This window comes from Podarcis muralis, chromosome 1, assembly GCF_964188315.1.
Source record: "Podarcis muralis chromosome 1, rPodMur119.hap1.1, whole genome shotgun sequence".
Taxonomy (NCBI): domain Eukaryota; kingdom Metazoa; phylum Chordata; class Lepidosauria; order Squamata; family Lacertidae; genus Podarcis; species Podarcis muralis.
Window position 1 is genome coordinate 60,314,668 of NC_135655.1, and position 12,594 is coordinate 60,327,261.

At 39.6% G+C, this 12,594-nt stretch overlaps 1 protein-coding gene and 1 long non-coding RNA gene across 9 annotated transcripts in view; one reads left to right on the forward strand and one right to left on the reverse strand.

Annotated features, from left to right (window-relative positions):
- NELL1 (neural EGFL like 1) overlaps positions 1-3,773 on the forward strand; it is a 381,897-nt gene extending 378,124 nt beyond the window's left edge. For all 5 annotated transcript variants that reach the window (XM_028729018.2, XM_077929586.1, XM_077929598.1 and 2 more), the window contains one exon: positions 1,169-3,773. In XM_028729018.2, the coding sequence (XP_028584851.2) occupies positions 1,169-1,219 (51 nt within the window). In that variant the 3' untranslated portion in view covers positions 1,220-3,773. The remainder of the gene's footprint in view (positions 1-1,168) is intronic.
- Positions 1-12,594, reverse strand: part of LOC114597037 (uncharacterized) — a 50,141-nt gene that overhangs the window by 15,355 nt on the left and 22,192 nt on the right. For all 4 annotated transcript variants that reach the window (XR_013393086.1, XR_013393085.1, XR_013393089.1 and 1 more), the window contains one exon: positions 6,920-6,982. This is a non-coding gene — a long non-coding RNA (uncharacterized LOC114597037). The remainder of the gene's footprint in view (positions 1-6,919; positions 6,983-12,594) is intronic.

Genomic DNA, 12,594 nt, shown 5'->3' on the forward strand with positions numbered 1-12,594 from the left:
AATTTACTAAACTTAAAAGAAAATTGTTGCCATCTAACCAACAGAATCTGAATCAACATTTTTGGGCATCAAAGTAAATCACCCACCCTCCTTAGAACAGTCAACTTTATACATTATCATGGGCTAGTCTATAGAATGGCATAGGTCTTCCCATCATGCAAATAGCCTCCAGTTTAAGTGAAGCAGCTATGTGAAAATGGCTGCTTGTGCAGAAGTTCACTTCATATGATCTGTTCTCCCCGCCCTCCTTTTTTTGAAGGGTAATAATGTGAACAGAACCTTTGTGGAATTAGATTTTGCATATGAGAGCCAAGAGACACGTGATCTATTTATTGAGCAGCATTTATAAACTGGTTAATGTTTTTAAAAAATCTTAGTGGTGTATCGTCTAAAACATGCATCATTAAATCAAGAACAAGCACAAAACCCCCTAAAAGCCAATGAAACAGGCATAGAAAAACATACCCTATGGTGCAGGATACAGTGCCACAGGTAGAATTTCCTGAGATGATCTGAGTAACTTTCAGGTCTAGACAGGGGCAGGTGGTCTTTCAGGTAACCTAGTCCCAAGTTGTATGTTAACAAGAAGACCTTGAATGCATGGCCGCTGATTGGCAGCCACTGCAGTTCACTCAACTCAGGTGTAATATGGCCATAGCATTCTGCACTAGCTGCAGCTTCTAGCCCAATCTCAAGGAAAGTCCTACGTAGAGCACACTGCAGTAGTCCAATCGTGAGGTTATCAACACATGAATCACAGTGACTAAGTGATCTCTGTCCAGGAAAGGGCGTAGCTAACATACCCGCACAAGCTATAATAATAGGTCCTCCTCGCCCCAGAGATCACCTGAGTCTCCAGCAACAGAGATGGTGTTGCACCCTTCAAACTGCACAGCTGTTCCTACAGAGAGAGTGCAACCCCATCTATGTGATGGAGGAGTTCTGCCATCCCTCCACTATATTACTGCAGCACTAGTCCCTGGTAAACGCACAAAGCAGGACTGTTGACAATAAAAAAGAGTCTTGGTTGTCTCATCTTTGGGGGACTGAATTGCAAAATTTCCTGAGTCTACGTTTTTAGAGCCCATGTCATAATAGTAGCCATATTCACTGGTTGTGCTAATAGCATTAATGCATCTTATTTTCTTTGTTTTCTTTTTCCTCACAGAATGGAAATGTGTGTTGCTCTGTGGATTTAGAATGTCTTCACAATAACTGAAGTATAAAGCTGGGACTACTCTTTTCGCGAGGCAAACGGATGCAACTTCCCACTTGCAAAATGAATGCAGTTGTAAGAGATGGGAGTTTTATACAATAGACAATTACCAAAGTCTCCGTCTGAGGAAGATATTTGGGAGTTGCCTTTGGGACCTACCACTACATGCTCAACCTTGCTAGGCTTCTCTCGGGTGACTTTTACAGTACAATACATATAAATCAATGGTTGTTAAAAAGTTTTGAGTGTTGTAAATTACACCCTTTTCCTGTCAAATCATTTGCAAATGCATTGAAATTATTTCATCGGTAAAATACAATGTATTGATTTGTTTACTTTGTGTACAAAACCAACATTATGGAAACTCCCATTTTATTTTAGGTTAGATCAAGGTCCTACAAAATAAGGCTGCCTGTTGTGGTTTCGTCCCATACTATTGCCTATTTAGTTCTGAGGTCCCTGTTCGGATGTATTTATGAAAATATGTATGTATGTACAGTCAAATTGCATAGTACTTATATTTCATAGCTGTCAAACATTGTAAAACATTCCAAGGTACATTTGACTTGTACAGGCTGGAAGTAATCAAACCTCAGCCTATCTTTATGAAAGAAACACACAAATATTTAAAAGGGATAATGTCACAAGTTTAATGAAGTGGCAAAAAGCATATTTTTTTTGCAGACAAAAGAGCTAACAGCAAAATTCCTGTGTGGAGGGGGAAAGAGAGGATGACACAGTTTTCATCAGTAGTGCTCCAGAACGTACCCAGAAAACCATGGCATTTATCAACATTAGGCTTAGCAGAATGTTGTAGTTTGCAAGTCAAACAACAAATATTGGATGTGGGTGTAATTCAGTTAGGGTTGTGCAGCATTCAATAAAGCAATCAAAGGGCTTTTTACTTCTAGATTTTAAGTGAATGGGTGAGATTTTGATATCTGTTAAACTGGTATATGTTTATAATCTCTCCCCCATGTAGTTGCTTTAGCATAATAAAGTCTGCCATCCTCCATTATGTATGCCATAACGAACAAGTTCATCTCTATTTGTACTGTGTTAGAGCTTACAAGGAACAGTGTAAATGTCACTGCATTTAACTATAATTTCAGCATACATCACCTTGGCAGTATGCTAGCCTTGGAAGAAAGGTGGACCACTCCACGTTCCAGTTTTCATTAAATGTAATATATTCACCAAACAACCTTGTCCCCATTTCCCACATCTTCTGACATTCAAAAAAGATCAAATTTATTAAGTTAGCCATCTGTAAAACGGTGTTTAAAATCCTAAACTTAAGCAGAATTGTAATTAAAACTTTGAAATGTGCACAAAGGTTAAGTTTGAATGATAGGTAGCTGCTTTGATTTTGCAAGGCTAAGATGTCGATAGCGCTAAAGCAAAATCTGTCTCAGCTTAAAACTTCAATAGATTCAGTCCTATCCAACTAGTTCCCATGCACAGATTGCCTCCCACAGCATAGCAGGTACACCAGACTGCTGAGTGGGAATTGGGAAGGTAAACCCCCCCCCCCCCCCCACTTCCAGATAGGCTAGTTGCATACAATGTCAACCTTGATATTTGAATCTATGAGTGCAACAACAGGATATGTTTGCTTGTTTATTGATCTACCAAAAACCAAAACCAACCTTGTTTGCTTTTCACTACACCTGCTAAACAGAGGGGGAAGGGACATGCAAACACTCCTGCACCCCTAGAACTTAGAACCGAGGTCACCGTGTTTTTAAAGTGCTTCTTGTTCTCATTCTGCTTTTGCTGTGTGAGATACTCTTCATTTTTACTGTTTATATCTAACTGCTTGGCCAGAACGAGAGTCTGGTGGTAAGCTTAGCAAGTACACATTACATTTGTGGAACAACTGTTTTAATCAAGAACTGTAAACTGATTTCTAAAAGCCATGGTAGAGTATCTGCAATGAAAGAATAGTGGACATTGTTCTGCGTTATATTGTGCACAGAGCATTCTACTAAAGGCATATTACAGAACAGTATGGAAGGTCTGCAGTCATGTGAACTTTTTGAAGCCTATTATAGGAATGGATTTTTTAAAATGAATATGACAACACATTGATGCTCTATCACAGTATATTTTTAGCATCCAACATAAAAATAAACACTTCAGGCCAGTTGTTCTGGTACACAGGTGGGTCTACTGGTTAATGGTGCAGGTCCTGCTTTCGTTTTCCTCTAATGTCCGAGAATTCCTTTATGCAGAAAGGATTCCTCAACCCTGAAGACTACAAAGGCCCTATTTGTATGGGACTCCATGCCAGCAGAGTCTGTCTTTCTTTCTATCAGTTGCCCCCTTTTTTAGCATCCCTTATGTGTTGATTTTCATTGTTTTAATGATGGTATTATAAAGTTGTGTTTTATAGGATCCACAAAGGACATTTGTAAATCGCATCATTAATCCATTTTGTAAATCATGTTGTAAACCCCCAATGGTAATTCAACTGAAGGAGATGATGCAGTGGTTTGGGATGTAAAAGGGAGTGATTTAAAACTTGTGGCATCTAAATAAACTCCTATGTACAGATTTCCTGGCCTCAGCCTTTTTTTCTTTGAAACTGTGCATGCATTGCAAACATGTTAATAATATGAAGAGAGGGATGCTGGATCAGGCCCTTCTAGCCCAGCATCCGTTCTTATGGTGGCCAGAAGGCTATGGAAAACCCACAAGCACTTCTCCCCCCCAACCTGTGTTTCTACACAAGTAGCATTCTGGGGCATACTTCCTCAGATGTCAGAGGCAGCACACAGCCATTAATAGCCTTATCTTGTCTAACTTTTTAAAGACCATCACTACAGCTTGTAGGAGAGAGTTCCATATTTAAACTGCGTTTTATGGAGACCCACTTCCTATTTGTCTGTCCTGAATTTTCTAACAATTCATGTTCTTTGGATGCCCCTAAGTCCTGGTACTATGAGAAAAGTGGGGAGTTTTCTCTGTCCATTACTCCACACCACACATGAATTGAAACCGCACTCTCAGGTGCCACCTTCACTCTTTTCCTAAACCAAAAGCCTCAGTTGCTTTTTCCCATGGGAGTTTCTCCAGCCCCTTAAACATTTTAGTTGCTCTTCTCTCTCTCTCTCTCTCTCAGCTTGATTAGAAGTGTAAGTGTATATAATGCTCAAGCCTCTCATGCAAATAAGGAGGGAAAGTACAATTTTGAAAGAATGGTGGTAATTCTCTTTCATGATTCAACCACATTCACACATACAATAAATTTTGACAATTCCCAGATTACTCAATTAATGCTAATGACTTTTTCTGCAAACATTCCTTCAGAGATGTATGTACTATTCTTCTAACAAGAAGACAGTTTGTTTATACTTGGACATTTTCCATTTTTATTCATTGCTTGCTCCTGACTACTTATTAATCTCTTCTGACCTTTGGATTTTCAGCAGCTTAACCCCCTTGCACTGATTTCTTGACTTTTTGAAAGCTAACCGAGAGCTAAGGCAAAACTCTTACTCAGCCACAATGCCTGTAGGTGAACTTTGGCCGCTCACTCTCTCTCTCATACAGCTATTGTGAGAATGAAAGGTGTGTGTGTTTACAAAGCACATCATCCTGATAGGGTGGGATAGAAATGTAATTGGTAAAGCAATAAATAATCATAATAATTAAAGGACAATACCTCCACTATGGTCTTATTTGTAGGTAGTGGATTCCAGTTTAAAATTATCACCACTGCATTCTATGTCATGTGAAGCTTCTAAATACTTTTTCAAATGCAGTCCTAGACTGAACAAGCTGTAGCAGTCCAGCATCAAAAAGGGCACACCTGGTGTACCATTTCATGATGATGAACAGACAAAGACAGAAGAATCCTGCTGGATCCCCCATAGACCAGGCAGATGCCTATGGGAAGTCCACAAGCAGGACCTGAATGCAACAGTAATCTCCCCCCAGCAGCTCGCATTCAAGCCATGCTGTCTTTGATCTTGGAGGTAGCGTATAGCCTTACCCTCCATGAAAGCCATCTAAATTGACAGCCTTCAGTACATCTTATGAAAGCGAATTCCGTGGTTTAACATGTGCTCTGTGTGAATGACTACTTCCTTTGCTCTTAATCTCCCACCATTCAAGCTTCACCGGATGATTTTGGGTTCGAGTATTACAAGAGAGCGAGAAAAGTGCATCTCTGTCCACATTCTCCATACAATGCAAACCTTTGTGTTCATCTTATCAAATCCTTTTCCAATAATTTAAATAGCCTCAAATATTCTAACCTTCTCTCATAGGGGAGCCGTTCTACTCACCCACATCATTTTGGTTGCTCTTTTCTGCAGAGTTTCCAGTTTTCTAATACAGTGCAACAAGAACTGTACATAGTATCCCAAGTGTGACGTGTATAAAGGTATAATAATCTTCTCAAATTATTATTTTTTTATCATTTTCCTAATATTTGACATGGAATTATCCTTTTCACACTACACTGGGATCTACATTTTCACTGACCTATCCACTACAACCTGAAGATTTCTAGAGAGGGTGTTCCACAGGCTTGGCTCCACGACACTGAACAAACAAATTTCAATCGTTAAAAGCCACACATATAAACCATGGGTGACCCCCAACAGACTCAAGCTCAATGACTGGACAAGGATATAAGGGGTCCCAGGCCCAAGTTGTTAGGCACCTTGTAAATAAATGCCGGAAGTTAAGACCTGGCCCAGCAACACATGAACACCCAAGCTTTCAAACACCAGCATCATGTGTTCAAATAAGGAACTAACTTACATCAAGAACTAATGAAAAGTGACAAATATTTCCAATTAGCAAATATTAGTACATTTCTAAACTTCACGCATGAAAGACTGTTACAGAATTGCCTTCCATTTGACGTGTGCCAAATTTCTATGAAGGCGTTTTTAGTTTGTGATGTTTATTAGCTGAGTGATAATCTGGTTGAATTGCTTTTTTCCAGCTCTGTTAAAAAAATTACTTATGTGGACTGTTGCGGAGTTGTAAAATTTTGTAATATTCTTTGTACCTTTAAATGTTTTTGGCTGTAAGCTGCTTTGGAGGGGCATTTAGACAAGCAGCCTAAAAATGTTTTAAATAGAACAAACAAATGTGTAAATAGTTAACACATGTAACTTAATTTGCATTAACTTCCCAATCCTATTATGATTTTTTCATAGAAAATAAATTAGTTGCTTTTTTGTAGGTCCGATTGAGTTATTTCCTAAAGCAACAGGTAAAATGAAAGGAAGGGTGAGCTACACTGAAAGACTTAAATTTCAACCTCTAGGAGAAGTGTGAGAAATTGCAGAATTTATATGTCATAATTAATTAGGAGATTCAAATAATAATTTGCATGCCTTTTATGAGTTGGAATGCTACTGAGGCAATTTGTTATTAGGAGTATGTGACTGTGCTCAGGGAATGCTGAAGCCAGAAAATGTTGAAAAGATCATTAGCTGGATTTGAAACATTGGCAAGTGATGGTGGGGGTAGGGTGGAATAGGAAAATACATAATTAGAGCTCTATTGAATCTATCATTGTAGCTGGACCACTCACTTTACTGTACATTGGTCAGAACAGTTTTTTCACTAACTGTTTTTTCACTCTGATACAAAAATAGTTTCATTTCTTTCATAGTGGGCATAATTTAAAGGGCTGTTGAAACTGATCTTGAAGGAACAAGGAAAGAACCTCAGACTTACCTGTCTAGATGCTCCAGCTACAAATCTGGATTGTCACCCTTTTCTTCCATGCCAAGAAGCTCACTGGATAAAAGAAGAGCATAAAGTACAATGATTTCCAACGAACCATAACAGAGAAGAGAACACTGCTAGTATTCAAAGGGTCTCTTAAAAAAAAAAGGGGGGGGGAGATATTTCTAGTGAAGCATCTCTGTCACTCAGAGATCTGATAGACTATACTTTGCAGAATACAGGACTACACAGATGTTGCCTCTAATGTAAAATTGTGCTTAAAATGAACAAGGCACTTACTGTTCGAAGAAATCCTTTGAGGAACCTGTATCTTTGGCTTTCTGAACTTTCAAGGGCCAAAAACTAAATGGTAGGAAGTGCCACAAAACTGCCTCCCCCCTGAAAAATAGGAAGGGGGTGGCAGAGTCTGTACAAGAAAATGTGCCTTCTTTACTCTTGCCAAGAATATATTATGAAAGAGCTCCAGCACTTTGGGCTTCCGTTAACCTTCTGGATACAATTTAAGGTTTCTAATTTTGCCACAGATGTCCTTAGTGACTGAGGCTGTTAAGCCTTGAGACTACATCAATCTCTACGTCCCACTCTAATTTCTAAAATCAGATATGAACGGCTGCTTCATGAAAGCTGATTTTCCTACATAGAAATCAGTTCTGTGGATGAAGTGTGTGTTTACAGTGTAACCTAATACATACACACATGGGCATTGTACATGTAAACAAAACAAAATTTAACACGTTGCATTTCTCACAGGGTGTGTTGTATATAAGACTTCCCCATGTGGCTCTCTTCCATATAAGAATTTGCCCTGTATGAAAGTGTTCTGAGCAACATCTTAAGTTTGCCTTGATGACCAAATATGTGCAAACAAACAAGGCATTACAGGCAAGCATTTTCAAGGGCCTCTCTGCAGCTCTGGAACTGTCAATTTGCTATAGTACGGCTATAATATTGGATGTAGCTCATCATCACTCATTTGTTCTATTCATACCCTGCCGCCTTCTAGACTACCTGACGCATCTAGCTAAAATCTGGTTTTTTAGGCTGTATGCTTAAGCAGGCTTATCAAAACACACGTATGTCCCCCTTTCTCAGGTTGAGCAAGACAGAAATTTAGAATAGATTGCTAATCTCACCTGTGCTATTTTATTTATTTTATTATATTATTAATTTTATTACAGATTTTAAAAAACAACACTTCATTTAAAAAAATGCTATTGCAGTTTTACATAAGAAACTAAAAATAAATAAATACAAATGCTGAAAATCCAAACGATAAGAAAAAACAAAACATTGAAGAAGCCATTTTTTAAAAAATCAACAGGATTAAAATTAGTAATGCTACAAAAAAGGGAAGTTTTTTCCTCCATTCCCCTCTTTCTCCCTCCTTACCAACTCTGCAACTCATCAGAGCAGAGAGCACTGGCCCTTATGAAAGTATTTGCTAGGACTACGCGTAGAGTTGGAAGGGACTCTGAGGGCCATCTAGCCCACCCCCCTGCAATGCAGGAATCTCTGCTAAGGAATCCATGACAGATGGCCATCCAACATCTGCTTAAATAGCTCCAAGGAAGGAGAGTCCACAACCTCCTGAGGAAGACTGTTCCAATGCTAAACAGTTCTCACTATCAAAGTTTTTTCTGTATGTTCAGTTTGAATCTCCTTTCTTGTAACTTGAAGCCATTGGTTCAAGTCCTACCCTCTAGAGCAGGAGAAAACAAGCTTGTTCCACTCAGAATGACTACTGACATTTCCTTGGATATTTCCAGTTTGGAGGCAGAGAGCGCTTGTGGGAAAATACAAAGATCTTTGCCTGGCAACCAAACAGCAGTAAAATAGTTCCAGACAGACCTCTCCAGGGAGTACATTCTATAACTGGGGAGCCACTATAGAGATTACCATCTCTCTAGTCACCACCCTCCCCCCGTAGGAGCACACACCAGAGATGGTGAACCACTGGTCCACAGGCCTGATCTAGCCCACCAAACATATCCTCACAGCCTGCCAGCCCAATTCAATTTATTTTCACTGGTTGCATCAGCTGCAGTACTGAAAAACGAAACAGAAAACCAGTGGGAACTCTTCTTCGCCAACCACTCCGGAAACAGGAGCTCAGGCTCAGATCAGCACCAGCATCATTTAGGAAAAACTGGAGTAGATCAGAGCACTTCTTGTTACCTGACCACGCAAAGAAGAAGAGGGAAAGGATTTTTGGCAAGGAGGGATGTCAGCAATGCCTGGTCCACCTGCCAGCAATCTCATCTCTCCCAAAAAGATATGGTAGTGGATAAATAGGCTCAGGATGTGCACATGATTAGCATGTGTTGGTCACAACCTAGTCTCATTTGGAAAGTTTAACAATGGCTACTATGGGAGTTTATGGAGCAGGGTTTTTTGAGTATACGATCCTGAATCAGCAAAGACTGAGCTTAGTATATTCCGAAGGTGAATAGCATAGCTTTTCTTTAGGCACCTGACTGGCATATTGTGACTCTTGTGTGTATTCATTTTGACCTCGCCCACTGTTGCCACACAGCACCCAACGGGTTTTTAACCAGGCAACGTGACCTTCGGGCTGAAAAGGGTTAGTCACCCATAACATAGGGAGACAAGCTGCCTTTCAAGCATTCCGGTCCTAGAGAGGAAAAGGCATTAAAATTTTCAACTGAGCCCAGAAATGGACCATAAACCAATACAACTGGTATAGTATTTGTGTAATATAAATGTGATAAATAAATGAGCTGCAAGGGATGTAACATTTAAGTGTAGAATAATATCTGTATCTCTTGCAATGCCCAAGGAAAAAATATGTTTAGGAGTTAAAGTGAAAGTAAAGCATTTACCACTCTTCGATTAAATTTTGATAGAACCTCTAGGAACCATAAAAATTTGCTTTGCAAGCCACATCTGGCCCCCAGTTGGGCATGCCTAGATTAGCACATACAACCAAAGATTGCTGCCTTGATCAGCCTAAATCGTAATGTGCCACAAGCAGAGAGCTGTGGGAGAACCAGGTGCATCAATGAGTGAGTCAAGTTTAATAAGATATGTGATTAGCAGTTCATTAACACAAAAATGAGGAGCAAGTCTCCTGAAGTAAACTGAGCCATTGCTGGGATAAAAGCACTTTTAAGTGAAAGTAGTCAAAAATATTTTTTTCAAGAACGGGGGGGGGGGGGGGGGACGGGACGGGACGGACTATGATTGCATTTCTCCAGGGTTTATTGCTGATTAAACTGCCAAGTTTTGTTTTGAGTATAGGAAGAAAGTGAGCTAAAATATTTTGATTTCTGAGACAAATAATTACTTGGGGGACTATGAAACTTAAGCAAAAGTCATTCTTAAGAAATGATTGATAAAGCCATCTGGAAAGTTTATTATAAACAACTTCAACAGAAAGCAGTTTCAGGAATCTAGGCAAACAAGTTTGTGATGTATTTAAATATTATTGTACATAAATGTATATCAAATGACACACAGCTTGATTTACCTGCAAATATGCATGGACCATGTTCATATAATACTGCTGATCAGGAGAACGGATAAAAGGAGGGAGGATTAAATGCACAGTAAAGGTCTGCTAAAGAAGCACTACTCTTCATCTTAGCATATGAGATGCAACATCAAAGTGTACGATACCTCTATCACTTGCAGCGTTCAAAAAGAAGAGACTAAATTCACCCTCCCTACACAGCTATAATTACCAATTTTCTGACTCTGGCTATGCACTCAAAGCCCCGGTTGCTGGACAGAACTAGGAACCATGCATACTGCATATCTTTGATGCAAAGTTAGGATACATTTGTGAAACCAGCTTTTTCCACATTGCTGGACTAGGGCAGAGATCAACTTTGACAAGAGTAAAATATAGCTCCTTTTTGGTGAAGGAAGATACATCTGACTGTAATTTAAATATTGTACGAGATTCATCTTAAACAGAACAGTTTTAAATCAGTGATTACATCAGTGCCCCATTTTAGAAATGCTTTGATCCATTGTTGAGAATTCTGAGCTGTGGCCTCATTTCTCAGTTTTCATTATGGCCTGTTACCAATTTCAACAGTGCTCATAACCAACTAGCAGATATCTTAAAACAATCATACAAATGTCTGACAACGTCTTAGAAGAAGGGCTTTGTGAGGGTTTTGGTAGTCAAAGAGGAGCTGTATTAACAGGCTTGTCTTAATAAATATCAGAATATTATACGCCACCCCAATATCCATGAATTGTGTAAGATTCCAGGGGTTGCAGTCATGCTCTTTAGGGCATGTGTTCCCTTTTGGGATAACGAGGAACAGTAGAGACTCTGGGGTCTTTATGATATACGGTTTATTTACACATATATACAAACTGATCCTCTGATGGAGAGGCTCACAGCATCAACACCCCAAGAGGGTCTGTCCTCCTCCATAAGCACACCATTAGAATCAAAGAACAGCAAAAAGCCATCCACTCTGTCTCTTTGATGCAGTTTCTCCCAGCCAGCCACATAATGTTCTGGTCAACCCCATTCTCTGCTTGCCAAGCCGCTTGCAAAATGACTTCCTGTTCGCTCAAGTCATCCATCCTGAAATCCTAAATCCTTTGGGTCTCTGCCCACCAACACACAGCTGCAGAAGGAGTCCCTCCCCTTCTTGTCTGGCACTGTTCGCTGTCTCTTGATGGTTTCCTTGATGGGCCATCGCCCAATGGCTTACACTCACCTAGCCCTGCCAGGATAGCCTGGCTTGTTAGCAGATGCTAAACCCAGGAATTTCCAGGTTTGGTGCAGTTTAATAAAACCTTGATTAATCATCAGAATTATGGGTAACTTTCACTCGCAAACCCCAGCACCCAAGACCTATAGCAATCGTTCCATTTCCATGAGGCATCTTGATGATTTTTTTTACAGTGTAATGATATTTTTAACACATAATGGCAGTTAAAAACACTTGCATTTCAAAGCCATTTTGGAAAAAACCTATAAATATAAAAATAGTTTAAAACTAGAACACATACTTAAAATAAGTTCATATCTGGGACTGATAACAGATGTGATATTGATCTGGAAGGATAATTGAAACTGAACATCTTTAGAAGGCACTGACAAGCTAATAGAAGGTGGTTGTCTGGGATGCAGAACGGAGGTCCAAAGTGGAGGTGTTACAACACTAATTCATACGTTAGCCATGTTTATCCCTTTGTAATGTGTTGTCCCCTAGTACTGATAGCAAGAGGGCTTTTGTAAGTACTATGTGTCAGCCTCCTAGGTGCAACACAGGGCTACAGAAGTCCAAAGTTCCCCACTCCTCAGAGTCTTGACCTGGAATAGCCATAATGGGGAAAATCTGAATCAAACTTCTATCAAAATGTTGACTTTGTCAGTGGCAAGGAAAAAGAATAGATATATAAAAGTGAATTTCTGGATGGGATGCCAAGATCCAAGTTTGGGGCAAGTACTCTTTGGTAAGGGAACCCCAGCAAAGATTTAAAAAACACAAAACATGCAGCAAAGCAAAGCATGGGAATATTGGTTGTTAAGACCTTTAAAATATCCCATTTTAAGTTGCTTCCAATGCTCCCCACTTCCCTTATCATAGAAAGAGAGCACATGTTTGGCAAGGTAAAATTGGCTAACGTACAAACTCTCCAAAGCACAGATTCATGTGCTTTTCCATACAGCATTC